Source organism: Mastomys coucha, unplaced genomic scaffold, assembly GCF_008632895.1.
Source record: "Mastomys coucha isolate ucsf_1 unplaced genomic scaffold, UCSF_Mcou_1 pScaffold7, whole genome shotgun sequence".
Lineage (NCBI taxonomy): Eukaryota > Metazoa > Chordata > Mammalia > Rodentia > Muridae > Mastomys > Mastomys coucha.
The window spans coordinates 50214965-50239686 of record NW_022196913.1 but is presented as its reverse complement, the minus strand read 5'-3'; the positions used below and the strand labels follow the sequence as shown (position 1 = coordinate 50239686).

The 24722-nt window shown below is 47.7% G+C and overlaps 1 protein-coding gene across 1 annotated transcript in view; it reads right to left on the bottom strand.

Annotated features, from left to right (window-relative positions):
- Positions 1–3641: 3641 nt before the first annotated feature.
- The window catches only part of Gmpr (guanosine monophosphate reductase), a 42379-nt gene continuing 21298 nt past the window's right edge, over positions 3642–24722 (bottom strand). The window contains exons 5-9 of the mRNA XM_031359316.1: positions 22541–22622; positions 19823–19929; positions 11917–11959; positions 7461–7620; positions 3642–4143 (exon numbers count right to left, since the gene is read on the bottom strand). Of these exons, the coding sequence (XP_031215176.1) occupies positions 3963–4143; positions 7461–7620; positions 11917–11959; positions 19823–19929; positions 22541–22622 (573 nt within the window). The 3' untranslated portion in view covers positions 3642–3962. The remainder of the gene's footprint in view (positions 4144–7460; positions 7621–11916; positions 11960–19822; positions 19930–22540; positions 22623–24722) is intronic.

Here is a 24722-nt window from a genome sequence, read left to right as displayed (position 1 = left end):
TTTTTAAAACAAATATTAAAAAAATGGAAGAATTCATATTCTATTTTCTAATCGTGGTGTGTCTATTTGTAGGATACACTCGAGTCTGTTTATTGAATTTTATGGTCCCTTTCTTTGATGGTGCTTGCAGGTTTTCTAGGTAGAAATTATTTCATTATTATAATAAAACAATGTTTGATTCAAAATTTGAACAAAATTGTTTTAAATAAATTGTCTGTATACCAGTACAAGTTTATTGTATAATACTCGTACTACTAATAAAATAACAGTGCCAATTGCAAACCTGTGTCTTTGCCATCTGTCAGATTCCCAAAGAAAGCAGTGGCTGAAAGAGGTGAGTCCCTCTTCATTGCCCCTTCCACATCACCTCAGTGCACCCTGCGGAGACCCGTGAGATAAGGCATGGATGCCCCTAACCTGCCATCTCCTAGCTGTTCAACATTCAGTGCACCCTGCAGAGACCCATGAGACGAGGCATGGATGTCCCTAACCTGTCATCTCCTAGCTGCTCAACATTCTAGGTTTCTCTTCTTAAATGACTGGCAGCTTTGCACCTTATGTGGCATTTATCGGTGATGTCTTCAGTTTGGTTCCAAATGGTAAGTGGCCTGTGGTTGCTTGTGTAGGTTTTCCTGCACTGTGCACTGCTTAGAAACCTGTGGGGCAGAGGTCTTCTGGCACAAGAAGCCTATTTCATGTCTGTCTCAGAGGTACTGGGCACAGGCTGGGGTTGGGCTCAGCTTTGGGAAGGTGTGGGTTAGTGGTGCTTTAGGAAAATCATCGCTCCAGTAGCAGCAACCCCCATCCTGCTCCCATCCACACATGCCAATGGTGTTCTTCTAACTGAAAGTGAAGCTCGCACAGGGGAGGAGAAAGAGGATGCCAGAAACAGTTGAGAGTTCTCACTTGGCCAGGGAAGAATGGGGATTCTTTGCTTCTATTTTCTTCTTCCTTATATTTTTGAGCTATCCAATGAGGACTCATCCCAACATATCAGGCAACCTAGACTACATAGTAGCATGTGGCTCCTGAAAACAAGGGCTTGGGATTTTATACATTGTATCTTAGTGTGTGGGAAAATAAGTAGCATGCCAGGAAGCCTTCCTGGACCAGACTAGAAGGGCTATTCCTGGTATGCAATGGGCAAGGCTTCTGCCTGCTCACGTGATTAGATACTAATAACAGACAGTTTATGGCTAACAGTTATCCTATGGCTAGGATAACTCAAAAGGCTGATTAGGCAAAAGACACAGCTTGCTGTGATACTCTGAGACATGCCTTGAAACTCTAAGAAGCATTGCTCTAGTCTAAGACCAAAAGGTTCATGCTCGCCTGCTCCAGGGTGGTGCTTGCCTTTCCAAAGAAAATGCCCTCCTATACATATTTACCTAGTAGGGAAATGGGGACACTTATGTCTCTGCTTCCCTGTCTGCAGGGTTGTGAGCAGGCAGCCTCTTGTAACCACAGCCACTTCTGCCACCCCATCATAGGAAGTCCTGTGCATGGGCAATGGCTTTCTTTGTCCGTGTTGTTTGCCTGGACCAAAGGATGCTCTCACAGTAGGTCCTCTAGGCCCACTCTGATTACAGACTTGCTCCAGCAATGGGAATGTGTGTTCTCTTTATGAAGCCTCTGCTTCAAGATAATACTGTTGCCTGGGGTTTTGCAAGAGCTTGGCCTTCACCTGCTTAGAACTAGAGAGCAAGGGGCCTGCCTTTGGTTATATAAAACCACCAGTCTGTAAAGACCCTTACAGAGGAAAAGAGCAGGGTGCCATTTGTTACTGCAGGGAAAGGAAAACAGAAGCGTAGGGCAAGACCATCCTGAAGCAGCACCCGCGCTGACCACACGCTATGGCACCTTCAGGGTGATGGACCCACAGCGGGGCATGCTGCAGTGTTAACATAGAAATCAGGCCTATGGTGGGGTATTGAGAAGACAATCTGGGGGAAACACCCAGGTCTGAGGAGACCTGCTGCTGCTGCTGCCGGTCCACTTGAAAGGACTTAAGCCTTCCTTTCCTTCTCACTTATTGTAGGCGCATTCAACTGACTTCAGGGCTTAAATATGAAACATATCCTCCATAGGGTATACAAAAAGAGGCTGACACTAGACCCAGATAGGCTGGACAGGGTGTGGGGTCCTCTAGACAAGTGCTACATCCTGTTTGCCTTGAATAACCCCCCCCCCTTTTTTTTTTTTTGCAATGATGTGTGATGGCTAATCTTGCCAAGCAGACTAGGTTTAGAATCACAAAGGAGATAAAATGACAGGTGTGTCTGTTAGGGTGTTTCTGGAGATGATTAGCTGAGTAGCCTCCTCCCCCTGGGGCTGGACTGGATAAAGAGGGTGAGGGCAGGGGCGGCAGGAAACCAAATGGAACAAGAGAATTCCCATCTCTGATTTCTTGGTTTGCAGAGACGGAAGCAAGCAGCCTTGTGTTCCCAGTCACAGATGCCAGCCACTCCGTCCTTCCCTACTGTAATGGACATTATCACTTGAACTTTCACTGGAAGAAAGCCTTCCTCCCTTAAGGTGCTCCTTTCAGGTCTTGGGTCATTGAGATGGGAAAAGCGGTGAACACACCCAGTGTAACCTTCCCAAGTACATCCACTCATGTTCTTACAGGTCTAAGAGCAATTCTTCAGAGCTCTGGGAGGGGGGATGGAGAAGGGTTCAGAAGGCCCACTTCTCAAGCTTTTTAAGTAGTCTTATAGTACCAGACTGGAAATGGGCTTGCCGTCCCATGTACTGGTGTAGCTGGATCTTTCCTGTGGCATCAGATATGGTAGGCATCAGACAATTAATTGGCCATCAGCAATACTATTCTTTCCCCACAAATGTCCTATTTGCCTTTTCAAAGAAAACACACTCCTGTGCCTGCTGATAAGCCTTGTTAGGAAAAACAACCTGACTCTCATGAATGCCAGTGCTTTGATACACTGCAGGGCAGCTCTTGGGGCTAAGTAGGGCCTTTCTTCAAGACAGAGTCTCTCTTACCAGCCAATAATGGCCACCCTCCTACACAGCTACTCAGCCCTTCCTAGGAAGTATTAATACAAGGGACTTTCCCTAACTCACATGCTAAGCCCCTTTAGGCCGTAGAGCACTTGGTTTTCAGCAAGGCTTCTTCATGGCCTTTTCATAAAACATCTGTGGGCCTTCAAGATGGTTTGTAACCTATTGGAGAGGGGCCAGCCTAGATAGCTGAGCTGAAGCAGGAGGACTGCAAGTTTGAAGTCAGCCTGAGCTAACAGCTAGAGGGAGGGCCCAGCCTGCCAAGTTGGAGATCAACTGTGTATCTGACATACTATACAAAAGCCCAGGACAGGACAAACTTGCTAGCTACAAGCAGCTCCAAACAGGCAGGGAGACAATTAACAGGGTGGGACAATTCATGTCCAGTGACTCAGTGACCCAGCCACCCTGATCATTGCATTTTTTTCTTCGCAGCAACAAAAGCTGCAGGTAGCTGTAAGTGGGATGTGGGCTACTTAGGCTCTTGCTCAGCCCTACACCACACTCCCTCCCCAGCCAGGGGTCTTTAACTGTTGAGGGTCACTTACCTGACTAGGAAGGCTTTCCCAATGCTTATGGCTCTATAGGACTGTGCTCCTGAACATGCAAACTCCAGCACAAAGTGAAGATCATAGAGCATTATATTAAAAGTGAAACCATTGTCCTTTAGAAAGAAAACAAATGGCAGGCAGAAAGGAGGGTGCAAGGGCTGGTTGAAACCAGGAGGCAATGAGTTCCAGGTGCTGACCCAGGGCCCCGCAAGCATCCTGCTTCTGGGCCCCACACAGGCACTAGGGTAAGCCCCAAGGTCTCGGGCTCCATGATCAGGACTCAGTCTCAGCATCTGTGATAGCAGCCAGCCTGCTAGGGCAGATAAGGAGGGGAGGGGCGAAGCATGGCAAAAGGAGGCTTCCACTTGGCTCAACACATCTGCATCCCTGAGGTTAACCAAACACTGTGTTATGCTGTTGGGTCACCCGGATGAACGTGGCTCTCCTGCTGAGCTCCTTGAGCTTGGCGGCCCCTACATAGGTACAGGTGGACCGAAGTCCTCCGAGGATATCCAGAATTGTGTTCTCCACATCCCCTTTGTAAGGCACTTCCACGGTCTTGCCCTCAGAGGCCCTAAGGAGGGAAAGAAGAAGGGGATGGAGGACCAATCTCATTTTCCCCCTTAATAACCAAGGTAGAATTCTCCCTGCTATAGCCTTTATTTCTTTGACAATGTTATACATGCAAATGGGGTGTTGGGGTTATTTCTCTTTCTCTATCGCCAGCTCTAAAGCCATGCCCTCTCTTGCCTCATAAGCCCCCACCCCCTGTTCTCCTGCCCTTCTGGTTTGTTTTATTGTGATCGGTGAGTTGATTCACTCAGTGGGTAGAGGTTATTTCCTAGAGCATGGGGCACTTCACCAGGGATCACACCACTGAAGAAAGTGACCCCCCCTGCAACCATGAATTGCCTGTAGCTCCTTGGAGAGGGGTGGGGTGCTCCAAGGCCCTCCCCTATCCAGGGCCAAGTCTTACCCAGCTAACAAAGGCTTTGGTGAGTTTGGGAATGCATCAGCAATTTTATATCCGCAGGGTGGTGTTTCGCCCACTCTGACATCCCTACCGAGACCTTAGCAGATGAGGTATTCCTCAACCCTACAGAACTTCCCTGCTCACCAAGGAGGGAGAGGTCTTGGTTAGCAATATGAGACAGACAGAGACACACACACATACCTCATAGTCTCCAACAGTTCTTAGCCATGTTCTTCCACTCTTATGGTTCCCATTTAGGAACCAACCACCAAATAGCCTAATTCCTCCCTGGGGAAAATAGACCCGCTGGGTTGCCTCTCAATATCACCTTCTGCCACATTCCCTCTATCCATTCATTTTGGCTGATAGGAAAGCAAACCCCTGTGCTTTTTCTAAGCACCAGTTCTATGGATGCCGTGTGTCCTCAGCGGAAGCACCATGGGAATCACAGGCCTGCCTAGGACCTTTGAAGTTCTGCCTTGAAGATGCAATAATGGCACCCCCACAGTCTGCTAGTCCTTTGCCAGGGATACCCTTCACCAGGTTCCACTACATGCCAGTTCCATTTGCTCCAGTCTCTCACCACACCCAACGCCCAGAGCTAGGGTCAAGAGCTTAAGAACTCTCAGAACTTCAGGTACCATCTCGACATTTTCAGAGCCATGCTTAGAAACTCAGGCCCAGCCCTAATGCACACACACTAAGCAACATCTCACTGTCCCCTTGTCCTTCATCCCAAGAATACCACAAAACACCTTGTATCAAAGGTCAGACCTTTATCCTGCAAAATGGAGACATGCTCTGAGCATGTTTTCACAGAAGCATTGTAGAAGGTGAGGCCTCAGACAAGCCCTAACAAGTACCTAAAAGTTCTAGAACTTTCTGTGCCTAGTCACTAACTAGAAAATAGAAACTCAGTCTGAAATGAATTGTCTAGAATGCAAGATGGGAGCTTGCCTTCACCTAACGTGTGTTCCCCTCACTGTTCATGAAGTCTAATACCTCAAACTATGGGCTGGACAACAGGCTGCTTAGTGGCTAGGACAGAGCACATCTCACACATCTAAGCTGCCTCAGATCCCAAAGCTCTGTGACCTGAGTGAGAGCCACATACCTGTGCGAGCCCATGATGGCTGCCACGGCAGACGGTTCAAGACCTTCCCAAGTTCTTTCCTCTTTGCTAAAGTGATGGCATTTTTTATGAGTAATCCACTGTGGTACCCCAATGTCTACTCACATGTAGCACCCAAGTGAGTGCTAATGATTGACGAGGCTAGCACAGCACTAATACCAGGCAGCAGTGAAATACAAGGTCAAAGGAGGGATTTGAACTTGTGACGTTGTGGTAAGGCTGAGATTGAGAGACAGCAGCAGGGTAAGTTGCCCATGCTCAGGCTAACTGCGGGTAGACATCCTAAAGGAAGAACTCTACTGCGGGTAGCATCCTAAACAAAGAACTCTAAGGTCCGAACCCACTTCCTGAACTGAGGCTCCACCCGGCTGAACGTCCCCAGATGGCTTCTCCTTCAGCTCCTGGCATCTGTATTGTTACAGCCTGCCCTGCTTTTTTCTGTCCACTGCTCTTTTGGGAGGACTCTCTGCAACAGCTGGAAGGCGGGGAAACAGACTTCAGATGGAGCACGGAGTGGCCACTCAACCCTGAGGCTCAATGTCATCTTGGCCCAGTAGATTCCACATGGCCCTCAGAAGGTGACTGACTGTACCTGCTGGATAAATGGTGGGCTTCTTGGCCAGAGATTCCAGGAGCCATGACAGCAGGAAGGGGCCCGGAAGCAACACTAAGGGTTGTGCTCCACTTCGCATGGAGGCCAACTCCATACCTCTTGCCCACCAGGCTCCCCCTAACCATGTTTATCAAGGTTCTCACTTGAAGAGAAGTGACTAAGAGGAATGGCAGCTGCTGTCAGCTTGTCATACTGGAACACATCCTACACTACCCGTTGCTGCCACTCAGTGGAGTTATGTGATTTCTCCTTAAACAGTATGTCAGAAATCTCACACCCTGGAAAGAAACTTTAGACTGTGGGGCAAACATCTGGGCAGAGGGTGTGAGCCGGCAAGGAGTAAGTGTCCCATGATGGTGTGAAGCCGACGTTTTTAAGCAAGTAAGACATTCTGTCCCATGTCCGTCATGGAGTTCATCCTCAGAGCTGGCTCCAATGGGCTTCAGGGACTCCGGGTCTGCTCTGACTTGGGATTTTTAAGAATCCATGTGCCGGCGGTGGTGGCGCACGCCTTTAATCCTAGCACTTGGGAGGCAGAGGCAGGCGGATTTCTGAGTTCAAGGCCAGCCTGGTCTACAGAGTGAGTTTCAGGACAGCCAGGGCTACACAGAGAAACCCTGTCTCGAAAATCCAAAAAAAAAAAAAAAAAAAGAATCCATGCGACTACTCTGGAAGTGAATGGAAAAAGCCAGGTGACCTTAGAGACGTTATGAGTTTTAAAACCATGCATCACCCTAGAGCCTTGATTCTGCAGTCAGATGACACAGTTAACCAGCTGAGAACATTGTCTGTGTCAACTGTCAGAGCCTGAGGGGGGCAAATGACCAGTGTAAATGAAACACTGTAGGCAACAGCATCCCCTCTGAAAGCTCCTGTCTGTCTGCTACACATGAAAGACCACTCTTCATCCCCAGAGAATGAATTATCTTAGGCCAGAGATAGAGGGCGACAGAGGTTGTTCAGGGAGGGCTCTTTCAAGACAAGGCAGGACTCGTGTAACCACATGAGGCTGGGTCATCCCCACATGAGGCTGTATCACGCTTGCTTTCGTAAATGTTAGCCAAATATAAGTCAGTGCTTCATACACAGATGCTGGGGCTAGAACAAAGGACAGTAATACACAGTAGCTCTAGCCAGACTGTGAACACAGCTTAAGCCATGTAGCAGCCATACCTGTACTCAGCGACGCCTCCCGCATGTTTCTTCATGGCTGTGTCTGAGCTCATGCCATAGAAGAGTTTCAGCTTCTGCCCGTTCCTCTCAATCACCTCTCCTGCACACTCGGTGTGGCCTGAGAACATGCCTCCCAGCATGACGAAGTCCGCACCAGCTCCTACATGCCAACGAGTGGACAAAAGGATGGGGCAGAGGCAGGCTCAGAGAGTAGAGCATCTGGAAAAAGGATCTTGCCCACTTCACCCTCCCTGACTCTAAGCACAAAATGGTTCTGCATCCTTCTAAGACTGGAGAGTGCAGGGAGTCCGGGACACTAGCAGCTGGAGGTGAAGGGACAGTGAGCACTGACTTGAAGAGATCAATGACTGGCTATGAAACTTTCCAAACCGGTCTTGCTCCTTTACATCCAGAAAGGCATGAAAGATTGCATGCATCTTACAAAGCACATCGTCTGACCTTGAGTTCACTATGACTGTAGGCCGGGGATGCAGCTCAGTTGGTACAAGGTTTGCCTATCATTCAGGATGCCCTGGTTTGATCTCAGTATAAACCAGGCTTGGTAGCACTTGCTTGTAATCTCAGTACTTGGGAGGTGAAGGCAGGAGGGGAAAAAGTTATTCAAGATCATCCTGGGCTACTTGAGACCTTATCTCAAAAACCAAAAACAATTCGACAAAATTTCAAGTGACTTTTATATGCTGCCCTTGGGTGACTATGGGTGTCAGATAGGATGCGTTATGGTTCAGTTTGGGTGTTGCAAGCTAAAGCCCTGCCCCCAGTTTCCTAAGATGATGGATTCTGGAGGTGAGGCCTCTGGGACATCATGCAGGTTACAGACATGAAGGTCTCAGTAGCTCTGTAAAACACTTGCTCTTTCCCTATGTGATCCTTGGTCAAGCTGTGGGATAGCAAAAAGGTCCTCTTTAAGGCTTAAGCAGGTACCAATGCATCTTGAGTGACCCAGCCTCCTCAGCCATGAACCAAATTAACTTCTGTCAACTGAACAGTGGCCTAAGAAGCAAAACACTAGCAATGATTTTTCTCTCTGAGTCACCAAGGGTTCTATTTGGAACTACACTGGTCTATAACAGGATGGAACAGTATCTTTTATATGCCTGATGAAGTTATTTCTGAGGCCCACTGCCTCGGCCTAGGCCTAGGCGGAAGCTTCTAGCCTCTGAACGACCTAATCTAGGCCTACACTGTTTGCAGCCTCCAAGGCTTGCTGCCGAGTAAGAACACCCTTTCTTGTTCTGTCTGAACTCTGGCTGGTCAACTCAGCTGTTCAGACTCAAACTCCTCTCCAAGCTGACATATTCAATCTGGCTTCTCTCTGGGCCTCTGGCTGAATTGCCCTGCTTGGCCTCAAACTGAAAATCTGTTCCCATCTTCTGGCTTCTTTTCATCTTTCCCTGTGTCTAGCTTATTCTCTCTGCAACCTGTCTCTATAACTCTCCAGGAAAACTGTGCCAAGTAATCAGGGTGAAGGACAGACTAATAGCAGGAGAGAAGCAGCCTCGATGTCTCTGCTGTGGTCATCTGAACATTTACAAGGAAATACACACACACACAACACAGTCAGACACACAGTCAGACACACACAGACACACACACACTTACATGTACACACTCACACACTCACACATACATTCACACACACTCATACACACACACTCACATGCATACACACAAACACACTCACACACATACACACACTCACACACTCACATGCACACACACATGCATACATACACACACAGACACTCACATACTCACACACACATACACACTCACATACACTCACACAACACACACTAAAACACACATACACACTCACACACACTCACATAACACACACTCACACATACACACACGCATACATACACACACTCACATGCACACACACTCATACTTACACATACTCACACACACACATACACTCACACACACTCACACACAACACACACACGCACACACACTCACATGCACACACGCATACATACACACACACTCGCACTCACACACATACACACTCACATACACATATACTCACACACGCTCACACACACTCACATACAGACACACACACTCACATGCACACACTCACACACAGACACACTCAAACACTCACATGCACATGCACACACACACATGCACACACACAACACACACACACACACATGCATTCATACACACACTCACATGCACCCATACTCATACTTACACACATACACTCACACACACACTCACATAACATACACATACACTCACACTCACACACACACCACACACATGCACGCACACTTACATGCACACACACATACACACTCACATACACATATACTCACACACACACTCACACAACACACACACACAACACACACACTCACATACAGACACACACATGCACACATACATACAGACACACACTCAAACACTCACATGCACACACACACACATGCACACACTCACCCAACCCACCCACACACACTCACACACACTCACATACACATATACTCACACACACATACAACACACACACTCACACATACATGCACACGCTCACACACGTGCACCCACACACGCACACACGCTCACACACTCACACATACATGCACACACGCACACACGCTCACACACATACACACACTCACACATACGCACGCACACGCACACACGTACACACACACTCACGTGCGCGTGTACACACACACATACACATACATATGCACACACTCACACATACGCGCGCACACACACACACACACACACACACACATACACACGAGCCCAGGGTAAGCGCTAAGTCAGTTCTACTCTGCTCCATCTGTTAGAAGGTGATGCTGAGTAGAGCTGGCTCTGGTAAGCAAGGTTTGGACTCCCAGACACCAATGTCGCCCCTCCCCGCCCCCAAGATGTGTTTTTTTGTTTTTTTGTTTTTTTGTTTTTTAAGGAGGCAGTGGAATAACTGGTCTGGCCAGACCTTCAGATGGAGGAAGACACCAGCAGGAGCCCTGAGCGCAGATCTGCTGCCCACAACTGCTTAAACTGGTTCCCGGTGACTTTTATTTCTCAGTGCTCAGATTGCTTCCCACCTGGCTTTCCCTAGACAAGTTTCCTCTCTCTTTCCTTGGCGCATGCAGGACTACACTTTAAGCAGAGCAGGTCAAATGTCTGAGGAGAGCTGAGCAGAGGGACAGCCCCAAGTCCGGGGACACGGTACCCCCTGCAGGACAGTAGCCTCTTAGTGCGTTTAGCTCCCACTTAGTGCTGTGGTCCATGGGGCACACCAGGAGGAAGGCCCACACTAAGTAATGCTTAAGGATAAAGCCAAGGTGATAGCTACTGAAGAGCTGGAGTTCTCCCTGTACCTAACTGCAGGACGGTGACCTTGTTATCCCCTGGACAAGCAAGATACCCCTGGGTAGACGAGAGAGAAGAGGGTCTGTGTTCCCTTCCACAGCTGGTCTAGGGCCACATCCTTTTTCTATGATATACTTTGGGTTGCTAAGAAACTGAGCCAGCAGGAACACTGCCCAAATCCTCCTCTATCACTACTATAAAAACAGACAAGGGCTGCTGAGATGGTTCATCAGGTAAAGCGCATGCCCCCAAGCCTAAGCAGCTGAGTTCAATCCCCCAGCTCCACATGGTGGAAGGAGAAAGCTGATTACAATAAAATGGCCTCTGGCTTCCACACGCATGTGCCTGCACACACACAAATACAATGTAACTCAAATACTAAGGCAAAAAGTTTTCTACGACAATGTGTTCGTGTGTGTGTGTGTGTGTGTGTGTGTGTGTGTGTGTGTGTGTGTAATGTAGCACAGTGTAGCATTGAGCAAGCTGCGGCTGGGCACTTCATTCTGCTTTCTATATGGTTTGTGGAAAGAGAGCAGCATACATGGCCTCGGCAGCTCTGTTTTACCACCCTTTTGATGAGATGTTAGTGTGTGGCAAGAACCAGGACCCCAGAGGCCCTACAGCAGAGACCCTGCTGGGTTACAGTGGACACTGCTGCCCTCTAGTGGGAAGTGCCCTGGTCAACCTTCAGCCAAGACGATCCAGCCAGGATGAGGTGGGGGCTGCTCCAGGTTGAGGCAAAACATCTTGGTGGTATCTGCACAGCAGAGCAATACTGTGCAGAGTCCCAGGAGCACTGGGCACTCCTCTCTCTCAGTGAAAACATCACCATCCGACCCACTCCTGGCATGTGTGAGATCACCTCAGATCCACATTCTGAGCTCCTGACTTGCTGAGCTATAGAACCGAAGCAAACTCAGCCAGGAATGTGTTAGATGGGAATGAAACCCAGGCAAAGAAAACTCAAAAGATAAGCTCAGAAGCACCCCCGGGGGGTTCCCTTCTCCACCTGGTTCTTCCAAGCTGCCCAGAGCTCCTCTTTCCCTGGCAGCTTCGCTCTCCCAGGGGCAGGGCTGTCCCTAGTACTTACCAAAGGCTTTGGCGACATCTCCTGGACACGTGCAGCCTCCATCCTTCAAAGAAAGGAAGGAGAGAATAATATCAGCAAGATGGGAACCCACCCCTAACCTAGGGGCTGGCCAAACACTCTCCTTGCTCTGATGGTCAGAGGCCATCACCCCTGCCCATCCACCCTCTGGGCTCAAGCACCTGTCTGCGGAGGGGGACAAAGTGTGTCAGACTGGCCACTGCCCTCTGCTACACCATTATGTAACATGCCCAGTCACTCTCTACTCCTTCCCGCTCAGAAGCCACCCCTCCCTCCCTGCCTGCCGAGAGGTGAGATTTATTTAGTCTGCGAGCTAGCTTATTTTAAGAGCTGAGAAAAAGGGCACGGAGCTGACTCCTTTATCTTCTCAGCTGCCTTGCATCTCCAGTCCATCAGATGTCCTTAAAAACAAGTGCTCACTGCTGACATCCACTCTGCCCACACAGCACAGGGTGGCCTCATGGGCAGAGGATAAGCTGCGACCTTAGGTTACAGTAAGTGGCTCAAAGTTCCTTGGATACAGCCTTCTCATGTTTCCTTAAAGCGAGACCCCAAATGCCCAGCCTGCAATTTGCTATGCCAGCAGAGCCTGGGTGATAAGAGAAAGAGGAGGGTGCTAATGCTCTAGAGTGCCAACAAAACAGAGGGACAGCCGTGGAAGCAAAAATGAAGACATGGGAAAGGGTGAACAAAGCAACAGGGATGTAGCCAAGTGCAGCATGGGCTTGACAACACCAGGACCTGAGAAGGGAGAGCCTGTCTTCAGAAAGTGGGAACCAACTACACGGAGCTGGACATTTGGGTTAGGGACAGAGAGCACAGTACATCTGTGGGGGTAACTTGGGTGAAAGTTGGCAAGACAACAACACCTCTCGAGTTGGAGGTGGGGACATCTAGCTACAAGAGAGGCAAGACTCTTGCAAAGAGCATCTCACCCCTAAAGCACTGGGCTCTGTGGCTCAACACTCTTCAGTTTTGCTGGAGACAGAGTCTCGCTATGTCAACCTCCTGAGTGCTGGGATTATAGGCCTGCACCCCTCCACCAGGCTCGTAAGTATTTCTCCATCACCTAATTGGCCCCTATGCTCCAAGTAGGAGGGTTCAATGCCTGCTGCTTAGCTAACCTGGCTGATATATGTCTGTGAGCCCATCACTCAGAATGTAGAGGCAGGAAGATTCAGAAATCAGAAACAGACATCATCAATATATATAATATATATAATATGCATATATTATATATAATTTATATCTATTATATGCATATTATATATAGTATATAATTTTTATATATTTATGTTCATCTATTATATGCATGTAATATATATGAACATAAACAAAATGTTTTTAATCCCACTGTTGCACTTGCTTGCAGCTCTGAGCAGTGGGGAGGTATCTAAGATTTGGTCGTTTTTTCCAAACATTTCTAATGGTAATTATTTGCTCAGCCAAGTGCACAGTTCTTGAGTGGCTTCTGTGAAGCCTGACTATTTTGAGAGTCAGACTCTCTGGACCAGGTATCTGGGCAAAGCCCTCAGTTTCTGTGTGACGCCACAGAAATCATGGGGCTGCTTCCGGGCTCTGCCATGCTTGTTCCTTTTTGCTTCCAAATATTTGTTTTCCATTTCACACATCCCTTGCTTACCCTGTTAGCTCTCTAGAGTTTTTATCTTGGATAAAAACCAGCTCCAGGAGCTGGGCGGGTGGCTCAGTGGGTAGAAGTGGAAGCTATGCAAATCTGGTGGCCCAAGTTAAGTCCTAATCCAATCCCCAGAACCCACATGAAAAGTAGGAGATGGTGGCATGCACCCATAATCCCAGCATGCACCCGTGACCCCGGCCGGCATTCCTCTGATGAGATGTGGAGACAAGAATCAGGCAGAGAAGGTTAAGAGGTAGCTAGCGGGGGGTACACAGTCTGCTTCCACATGGTAGGAGAAAACAGACTCTCAAAAGATGCCCTCTGACCTCCACTCGTGTCAGATTATAGAGACACACGAAACTGCATAAAAATTAAAGCCATCTCTATACACAGGATGGCAGACCATAATCAGATTACATAAACTCAAGCTTCCGTTAATATGGGTTCCCAGCAGTGTGACTTCAGAATACTCTTTGCTCACTCCTAAGTAGCGTGGACTATACTAGGATTCATCATGTGAACACCTGAAAAAAAAAATCACAGGATGGTGGTCAGGACTAAAGCCTGTCTCAAAAGACCTGTGCCACTGAGACCTCAAAAAATGCTTCAGGCTGGAGAGACGGCTCAGCGATAGGCACACTGCTCCTCCGGAGGACCTGGGGTCAATTCATAGTGCCCACACAGCAATGTACAACTGTCTGTTCTAGGGGATCTGCAGACACCAGACACACATCTTGTACACACACACACACACACACACACACACACACACACACACACGTAAACAAAAATAATTATATACATACAGTTTTTAAAATTAAAAAAGAAGACAAGCCTATTTTCCAGTGGACCCAAAGTTCTTGGTTAATGTGGCTGCATAACACATGGAGAGAATATTGTATCCATGGTGTCATCTATTCACATTGCTGGTGTGCACACTTGAAATGGGTGCTGTGCAACCAACACGCCAGTATACAAGAGGTGTTGAGTGTAAAGCGATTTCACATGATATGTCAAGAGATGAAATTGGCACCTTCTACGGTTTACAGTTCAAGGAATCCCATCATGCTCTGGGGTACCCTCCTGTCATCTAAGACACACACCCACCTTCACAGACAGTCAGCTGCTAAGAAATTGTAAAAATGATTGAGTCCTGGGCAAATATGCAAGGCAGGAATTAACAAGCACTTCCTGTCTTGTTTTCTCAACATGGCTGGCGTTATATTTAAGGACAAAAGGCATCATGGGATAGGAGTGATTTGGTTCAGGAATTTTTGGCATGCCTCTTCTGATTAAAAAGAATTGCTCAGGGGCTGAGGTGATGGCCCGGCTGGTCAAGCATTCGCCTCCAAATTGTGAGCACCTGAGTTTGAATACCCAGAAGCCATGTTACCAGCTGGGTGCAGCAGCCCAGGCTGGTAGTCTCCACATAGCCACAGATGAGGCCTGGAGACAGGAACCCTGCACCAGACAGCTAACCTTGCCTGTATAGGAAAGTTCCAGGCCAATGAAAGACTATGTCTCAGACAAAAGGTGGAAAGTGTCTGGTGGCTAACACTCATGGCGGTCCTCTGACCTTGCATGCACACACATGCACCCATACACACATTATGGCTCAGGCCTCTGAAGAGAGGATGGTGAGAGCAAGCATGGGGCAGGGGGAGGAAGGAACTCAAAACCAAGTGCCTTTCCCTGGCAAGGACACTTACTTATTCCTTCATTCACACCTTAGAAAGATGACATGATTTCCCCTCAGTTGCCAGCAGTAGCATATGCGACACAAAGCCACTAAGGCCCCTGATGGCAAAGATCACTGGTAAAGGGACTTACAATCACACCTGAGGCTTTGGGGCTCTGGTGCAACTCTGTCCTCCAGATGTCACAAAATTGGAGCAACCATGATGACCTGCACATTAGAGACCCTGGAAAGGTCAGGCCTGTTAACGTGTCCTAGATGGAAGGAGTGGGGACGGTTATCAGACCCACCCCGCCAAATCTGGCCACATACATCTTCCTACCCAGCTGCATGTGGTGTAGGCTCATACCAAGGTAGCTATGGTTGGAACGGCATTCAGGCAGCACTGTGCAGTGATCACTCATGCTGGGGTAGCTCTTTGCAGCAATGCAGCTCTCTCTCTCTCTCTCTCTCTCTCTCTCTCTCTCTCTCTCTCTCTCCTTCTCTCTCTCTCTCTCCCCCCTCCTTCTACCCCCACCTCTCTCTCTCACACACACACTCCTGTAACTCCTCACCCCTGCTTTTTTGAAATAAGCCCCAATAATTATTGGTTCACCAAGCTGTATTTGGGTGGGATCATTTCTTCATTCAGACACCAGTGTCTAGTCTGGGGTGAACAGACATTTGTTCCTGTCTCCCCTGGAAAAGTCACACAGCAGAGCTAACCTCAGAAATCGTTAATTCGTAGGGATACAGGCCAGGGGAATGTGTATGTGTAAACACAAGCTTCTTGGAGAGGTTCTCAGAGCTAGATCCTGACAGAAACTCTGAGGGCCACTGGCGAAACGAGAGCCTGGTATTCCTGGGTGGCTCCAGATAGATTAAGTGTCCTTGCTTGCAAACACAGATTCACAGCCCTGTCAGCTTTTCTACATGCTACTTCAATAAATGTGTGTTCTTCTCACTGGGGAAAAACCTGAAAAAGTATTGCGTGCATGTGTGTGTTTTAGTTATAGGACTATCATTAACCTTTTTTCATTTATTCTAGTGTGTAACACATAATACAGTGGTTCTCACCCTGTGGGTCACAACCCCTTTGGGTAGTGAATGACATTTTCACAGGTGTCTTATATCAGATAACCCGAATATCAGATATTTACTTTATGATTCATAACAGTGGCAAACTTACGGATATGAGACAGCAACGAAATAATTTTATGGTTGGGGGTCAGCACAACATGAGGAATTGTATTAAAGGGTCACAGCATTTGGTAGGCTGAGAACCACTGACACTGGATACTTTCCAAATGAATGGGTGAGCAGACGCCTATTGAATGAAGAAGCAGGAGAAGCATAGGCCATGTGCAGTGTGAGCCAACCCCTGGATCCTAGCTGTGGGCGCGACAAGCCATCTGCAGTACTAGTGACCACCTGGCGCCTGGGGGTTTCTCACTCTGAGCATTCAGGAAGCAAAGCCTGCAGGACTGGAATGTCATGGTGAGGGTCCAACGAAATAGAAGCAGGAGAGTGAGATCTCCACGAGCTGCGGTATGGAGCCAAAGCCAACAAGGCAGTGCTCCATAGTGATGATGGCGAAAGTTCTTAAGTTTGGACTTGCAGAAAAATCTATCAGTGAGTTCATGTGGAAACCTGGCCTACAACTGCCTAAGTCAAATGACCGGAAGGTTTGATACATTCAAGTCAAATCAGCACTGTTATGAACCATTAAAAATATACCATCACTCCGAATGTATGCAATATGTAATTGTACATGTATTCCAAAATGTGCATGCATAGATGGATGGATGGATGGATGGATGGATGGATGAAGAAGGAGAGGGAAGAAGAATAGAGAAAGAGGGAGGGAGAGAAGGGAAGTAGGTAAATAGCCTATCTTACATAGCTATGATTTTCCACCTGTTCGCTCAACCAACCACAAATAAAAATACTTAATAAAAAAAAATCTACACCTGTACTAAACGTGCACAGACTTTCTTGTTATCCCCTAAGCAATGCAAGGTAGCGACTGTTTACCTAGCATTTATACTATATTAGGTAATCTGGAGATGATTTAAAGCTTATGAGAATGTGTATGGAGGTTATACCCCAATACCAGTCCACTGCGCACAGGGACTTGAACCTCTGTGGACTGTGGTTTCCCATGGGGGTGCTGGATTCCATCCCTATCCACCCACCCATGCATGCATGCATCCATCCATCCATACATACATACATACATACACACATACATATATACATACATATATACATCCATATATACATCATCTCAACTATCCATCCATCCATCCACATACATACATACATACATACATGCATCCATCCATCCATCCATACATACATACACACATACATGCATACATATATACATACATATATACATACATATATCCATCATCTCAACTATCCATCCATCCATCCACATACATACATACATACATACATACATACATGCATCCACCCATGCATCCATCCATCCATCCATGCATCCATCCATCCATACATACATACATACATACATACACACATACATACATACATATATACATCCATATATCCATCATCTCAACTATCCATCCATCTATCCATATACATACATACATACATACATGCATGTATGCATCCATCCATCCATGCATCCATCCATCCATCCATGCATCCATCCATCCATCATCCATACATCCATACATCCATCCATCCATCCATCCATCCATACATCCATACATCCATACATCCATACATATATACATACATATATACATACATATATCCATCATCTCAACTATCCATCCATCCATCCACATACATACATACATAAATACATGCATCCATGCATGCATGCATGCATCCATCCATCATCCATCCATCCATCCATGCATCCATCCATCCATCCATGCATCCATCCATCCATCCATGCATCCATCCATCCATCCATGCATCCATCCATGCATCCATCCATCCATCCATCCATGCATGCATCCATCCATCCATCCATGCATCCATCCATCCATCCATCATCAACTAGCCAAGCAGGTACCATGGTCCACCACAGCATAGGCCCTGTAGTAAGCAGCTCCAATCACAAAACTCTTAGCAGTAGTCCACATGGTGGTTCTATAAATGATTTAGATGAGGTAGGTGCAGCTGATGGCTGGTGATGATCATCATCCCAGGAGTTCTGTCAGCATGCCAGTGCCATGTTCAACTCCTTCCTTCTCACACCTTGACTGATAGTGCCCTCACCAAGTCACAGGTGAGGTGGAAGCATCTGATTGCCTCAGCTCACTTCTTTTCCTCCTACCTGTCAGAAGCTCCTGCTGACTCAGGCTCTGAAGTTGATTTCCCACCTGTGCATCCCTCTGCTCCTCACCTGATCGCTCACAAGTTCCCAAGGCCACTGGGCTCTATAGTGGCCAGGTCTCCAACCATGAATCCATCTTGGTGCCTGTCATGGCCCTCAGAAACCAATATGGACCTACAAATCCAGAATGATCTTTTTCCTCCATTACCATTCTTTTTTTTTTTTAATTTATTTATTTATTACATGTAAGTACACTGTAGCTGTCTTCAGACACACCAGAAGAGGGCATCTGATCTCGTTATGGATGGTTGTGAGCCACCATGTGGTTGCTGGGATTTGAACTCAGGACCTTTGGAAGAGCAGTCAGTGCTCTTAACCGCTGAGCCATCTCTCCAGCCCTTCCATCGCCATTCTTAAGAACCAGCCCATGAGGCCAAAAAGGAATTTCCCTCCTTGACCAGCCCAGGAAACACCAACTCCACTGCCAAAGCTTAATTCTCTCCCAAACACCCTTCTGATTGGTGCCCTGACCCTTCTTAACCCTTCCCAGAGGAGCCAGCCTGTTAGTTGCTGAAAAGAAATCCACCCACTTAGCCAGGCAGTGGTGGCACATGCCTTTAGTCCCAGCACTTGGGAGGCAGAGGCAGGCAGATTTCTAAGTTCGAGGCCAGCCTGGTCTACAGAGTGAGTTCCAGGACAGCCAGGGCTACACAGAGAAACCCTGTCTTGAAAAACAAGACAAAACAACAACAACAACAACAACAAAAAAAAAAGAAATCTACCCACTTGCAACCTCCTGCTTTGACATCTTCAGTAACTTCCCATTGGGCTGAGAAGAAAGCCCTAGTTTTTTTTACATGCCCCTCCCCCCTCCCCCAACATACAGAGTTCTTAGCCACACTCTCCCAAGAGCTTGTCTGTGATCTGCTTTTCTATCCCAGCCCCCTCCCCCCTCAAACAGTGACTTCGAGTTTTTCTTTTTCCCCCCTCCGGTGTTCTTCAGCTTCCTTCTGTCATCTCACCTATAACAAACCCCCACATTTCCTTATCACTTCCCCTAAGCACTTCCCAACTCCTGAATCTGAGACATGATGACCCATAGCCTGCCCCTCCCAAATTCATTACATGCAGATCCCTAGTACTCATAAATATGATATTTTTGGGAAATAGGGTATTTGAAGGCAGCATGACTCCTCAGAGCCATGGCAAAGATCTTCCCCAGGGTCGCCAGAGGCTCCCAGGCCCTAATACTCACAGAGATGATGTGCCCCTTGAGGCCATGGGCGGAGTCAGCGCACTCTATCACGGCGCTCAGCTGCGGGTAGCCCACTCCTGTCTTGGTTCGGGTGGTGCACACAGAACCTGTACGGAAAGAGGTGGATTCAGAGAGGGTTCTGCATGAGTGGAACACAATAGAGAATGTTACCCCTTCACCATCATATGACTCTGCCCCACTGAAGGGGTGACTTGTCCACAACAGTGGACATATGCTGATTGGGCAGACAACATGGTCCACATTACTCCACTGGCCATTATGAGCCCTTCAAGTCTTCACCATCATCAAGGACAAATATCCTACACATCATCGCCCACACAACCATCAATGCCTTTTCTGATGCCATTCCCCCCCACTCCAGCCCCTCTCCCCTGCAATGGTTGAACATGGAAGCCTTCTCTCCCTCCACATATGCAGACTCAACTTCTAGGGGTCACCCAGACTCTTCCTAGCCTTCTCTTGGCTTTCTTACCCCCTCCTTATGTAAAGTTACTCACCCCTCCGCACCTCACCACCCAGCCTAGGGGACTGAAAACTCAACCCCACCCGCTATGGTTATGATAGAATGAATTTGCATTAGGGTGAAAAAAGGCTTGTCTCAGGGCTTAACCTTTACAAACTCTTGGAGTAAGGAAGCCACACTGTATTCCGATCACTCAACCCTGGACCAAACACAACTCAGACTTCATCTGTCTTAATTTCATGCTATACTTTCCATCTACTTGGCCCGAGTCCCCACTCAGCCTAGAGTGGTGGTTCCCGACCTTCCTAATGCTGCGACCCTTTAATACATTCCGTGATGCTGTGCTGACCCCCAACCATAAAATTATTTCATTGCTACTTCCTAACTGTAATTTTGTTACTGTTATGAATCATAATGTAAATATCTGATAGGCAGGATCCTTCACATGTGACCTTTGCGAAAAGACTGCTTGACTTGCAAAGGGGTTGCAACTCATAGGTTGAGAACCATTGGCCTAGACCCTGGGGTCAACTTGGCTTTCAGTAGTCACGCCAACATGTGGATATCTTCTTCCCTCACCTCTTCCTGCCCCAATGTACCATCCAGTCCTAGTTGTGTTCTTTCAGGTCCAGGGAACACCGGTATGCCGATCCTATGTCTTGTGTCCCCACTTCTAATCCCACCTCCAAAGCAAGTGAGTACCCACCTCCTCCGTGTCCCACCTGCCTCTTCTCTTGTCTGCTCCTCTTTCCCCGTTCACTCACTGCTGAGTTTCTGCAAGCTCCTTCCCACCTCAGAAGTTCTCTCTCCTCTGGTCTTTTTCTCTCTCCCCTCTTCTTCTCTCTCCACTCCTCCCCTCTCCTCTCCCCTCCCTTCCCCACCTAATACTCCATACTGTCCCATTTTTCAGGCTTCATCTTAAATGTCACTGCCCCAGAGAAGCTGTACAGCGAGTGCATTGTCTTTTGAGAAGCTCGTTTCAGTCATTATCTGTGTGGGAGTGTTGGGGACTGTTTTCCCTGCTGGGTAGTAAGCTCTGGAGATGTCACACTCCTGTGTGCCTGACACTGAGAACAGCCTCATGCACAAGAGCACTATAAATAGCACGGAAAGAACGCAGGAGCTCAAGCATGAGTGAGTCACTGTCTCTCCTGCTCTGCCACTCCTCGCCTCCTCCTGCAGGACCTGTGGGGTCTCGTAAGTGCTGCTTTTGGGAAAGCCCAGGCACTGCCTAAGTGGGTGGCAGTGAGGAAAACCACAGGTAACAGCAGAGCTTGAAGCCTGCCTGTTTTGTGTGCAGATGAAGCCATTTTTCAATAAATGTACCCATACAGTCTCCTCCCTGTGCTAGGTCATAGTACATGGGGTCCTCTTCCTACAGTGGCACTTACCCACATGGTCTTTGCATGAGTTTCCTGTCTGCTTCCTTCTTAAGAGACTGTCTTCTGGGGGTACAAGGTTGTTGCTGTGTGTGTGTGTATATGTGTGTGTATGTGTGTGTGTGTGTGTGTGTGTGTGTGTACACGCGCCCACACGCGTGCACACGCACATGTGATCTGCTGTTACTTTTAATTCTAGGTCAAGTGTCTATAGTCTTTCTTTCCTTCTCTCTGACACTGGAGTCTGGGTAACGATGCATGTACAGGGCAGACTGCTAAAGCGTGGCAGTGAGGATGTAGGCTTGGCTACGGGAAGGGGCAAGGCAACCACCAGCCAGTGCCAATAAGGACCTGCAACTCACGGGTTAAGGCTGGACTGGCCCGAGTTGGTTCCTTCATGCAAGAGGCCATGGCTAGCTCTAGTGCCTGAGCAGTAGATTCGTATCAGGTGGGGAGCCAGGGGGCCACAGATCATGTTCAAACGCTGCCTCTTAGTCACAAGTGTTTGGGGTCCTTCAAACATTCACATGGACATAGTCATTCTTGTTCATTAACTTTTCTCGTGGATTCCCCACCAAACTTTCTCTTCAAAGTGTATGGGTCATCAGTGACTTCTGGTCAGAACCTCACAACACAACCACATGTCTGCTCGTGTAGGAGGTGCTTGGGGTCATCAGAGAGCAGTTCGGTGGCATCTCAGGAGTTTTGTGGGGAAGATCAGATCTTCCAAAGGAATGTGCTTTGAACCTCTGGGTAAGCATGTGATGGTTCTCATGAAGCCTCCCTCCAGGAACCTCAAACCCCAAGGCCCCGGCTCACCACAGTCAGCCCTACTGTGCTCTCCACAGGTCTCACCTGGTCCAACTCCCACTTTGATGATATCTGCTCCAGAAAGGATGAGCTCCTCCACCATCTCTCCTGTTACCACGTTCCCTGCCTGCAACAGGAAGAACAGGGTTCTCCATCACCAGAAGTGACTCTGGGGCAGGTATGGGGGTCATAGAGTGGCCAGTGGGGAGTTTCACTCCTGACTCCAAGGGCATCTGTGTATTGAGGCTACCATGGTTCCAGGAGACAAAAAGAAAACAGTACCCCCAATTCTGAAGTTGATTCGGGTCTGAGAATTGGTGAGTGTGTTTCCGGCTTCCTTTCCTACTAAATTCCAGCACTGGAGCTGATACCAGAGAGCCCTCTTGGAAAGCCACCTGTGTGAAGTAATTGCATGTGAAGCTACAGAAATGTCGAATTTTAGAAACAGAAAATCCATGAGTGTCTATGTCAGGGCTCATGGAACAACTTAACGCCGATCAGGTCAAAACAAAAATCTTCTATGGGACCCAAAATCCACAAGCAATGATGCACACTCAGCTGATCAAAACACCATTAGCAATGGGCACAGGCTTACTTAGGCACCTGCAAAAAGCCCTGGAGCATCTCTACAGAACCCGGAAAGCCCCGGTTAGAAAACTGATCCTCTCATGGTTGAGAAAATACCCAGTGTCTGGCCCTAGTCTGGGGTTCCCACCTTGATAAGAAAGGGCGGCAGGCCCTGATGGGCCATATGGCACTGGCACTGGCTCTATCTACAGATGGAGTGGAGCTTCGGTCCTAAGAATAGACCTGCAAGCCAGGAAGTGGAGGGATCCATCAGCCACAAGAATGCATCTACGCTGGAAATAGCACAAGCTCTCTGACTGCAGGAGCTTGAAAGAGCAAAAATAGCCCTTTTATTACAACTCGCTGCCCCATGGATTCTTCAGCTGGTACCCAGGATGCTTGGCAAGACACCCTTCACTGGGTTTTCACAACTGTGCAAAGTCACATTTTGCAGAACACATCCTTACTCTTTCTACTCCCACCAAAGCCCTAGTGTCTCTTCACTGAATTAATTCCCTGAGGGAAATATCCTTTTTTTTTTTTTTAACTTCTACAAAATAACTTGAACTCCATAGAAAAGGTTGTTAGAAAGAGGTGATGAGGCCAGCGTGAAGCTACTTGGTTATAGGCACCAGCTGTCAACAGAAAATGATGACGGATGGCACAGATGGAAGATGGGAGTTGGGTTAAAGGTCAAGCTGTCTCCCTGTAAATTCTGCAGGGTAGTGTAAGGGCATGGTTAGAGGACGGGTACAAAAATGACATGCGTGCCAGGAGATGATACAATCAACAACCAGCTAGAGAAAAGCTCGTGCAGCTCTGACAAAGGATGACTAGTGAAATATACAGAGAACTCATAAGCTCTATTTAAAAAAAAAGATAACAACAAAAAAAGACAGACATGGCTAATGTAAGCAGGGGGTGCACTCAACTTTTTATGCCAGCAGGAGTCTACCTTTCACCTATCAAATCATCAGAAGTTATGAACACTATGTACAAAAAAATAATCACATTAACTCTCTCTACTGGTGGGATGTCTTTTCTAATACAAGTTTTCCTGGAAAGAAATTTGAACTTCAAAAGTGTGCTGGTCGCTTGTCCCATGAATTCTGAGACTCTCTCCCAATGATACTATTACAAACCTGGCCAAAGATTTAGACACAAAGACGTGCCATTCGCAAAGTGAAAAACTTTATTTTTCCAATGGGAATAGTTCTGCAGGATATTATGAAGAGCCAGTTCAGATAAAAGAGGACAAGACCTAATCAGAAATAAAGGCGACACTCAGATTTCACTGTGAAGTTTCTGCACACTTGGCTCCCTGGCCACTGGAGTTAGGTCTGTGGATAGGGAGGGACTGGTCAAGGATGATTAATCAAAGAGGGTGCTTTCTGTCAACATGAAACACCTTATGTAGGGAGTGGATACAGGCTTGAGTGCATGACAGCCCCTGAAGCATGACAGGCCCCATCACTACGGTAGCTTATGCTTGGTCACTCCCTGGGCAGCCATGACCAGACAAAAACCGTACACCCTAATCTGAGACACTGCCACAAGCAGGAAGGAAGCAGTTTCTGCTGGGCATCCTCACTGCCCCAGTAGCATGGCTTCTATCTGAAACGTCCCCAGAGCTCATAGGCAAATGCTAGGTCCACGGTGC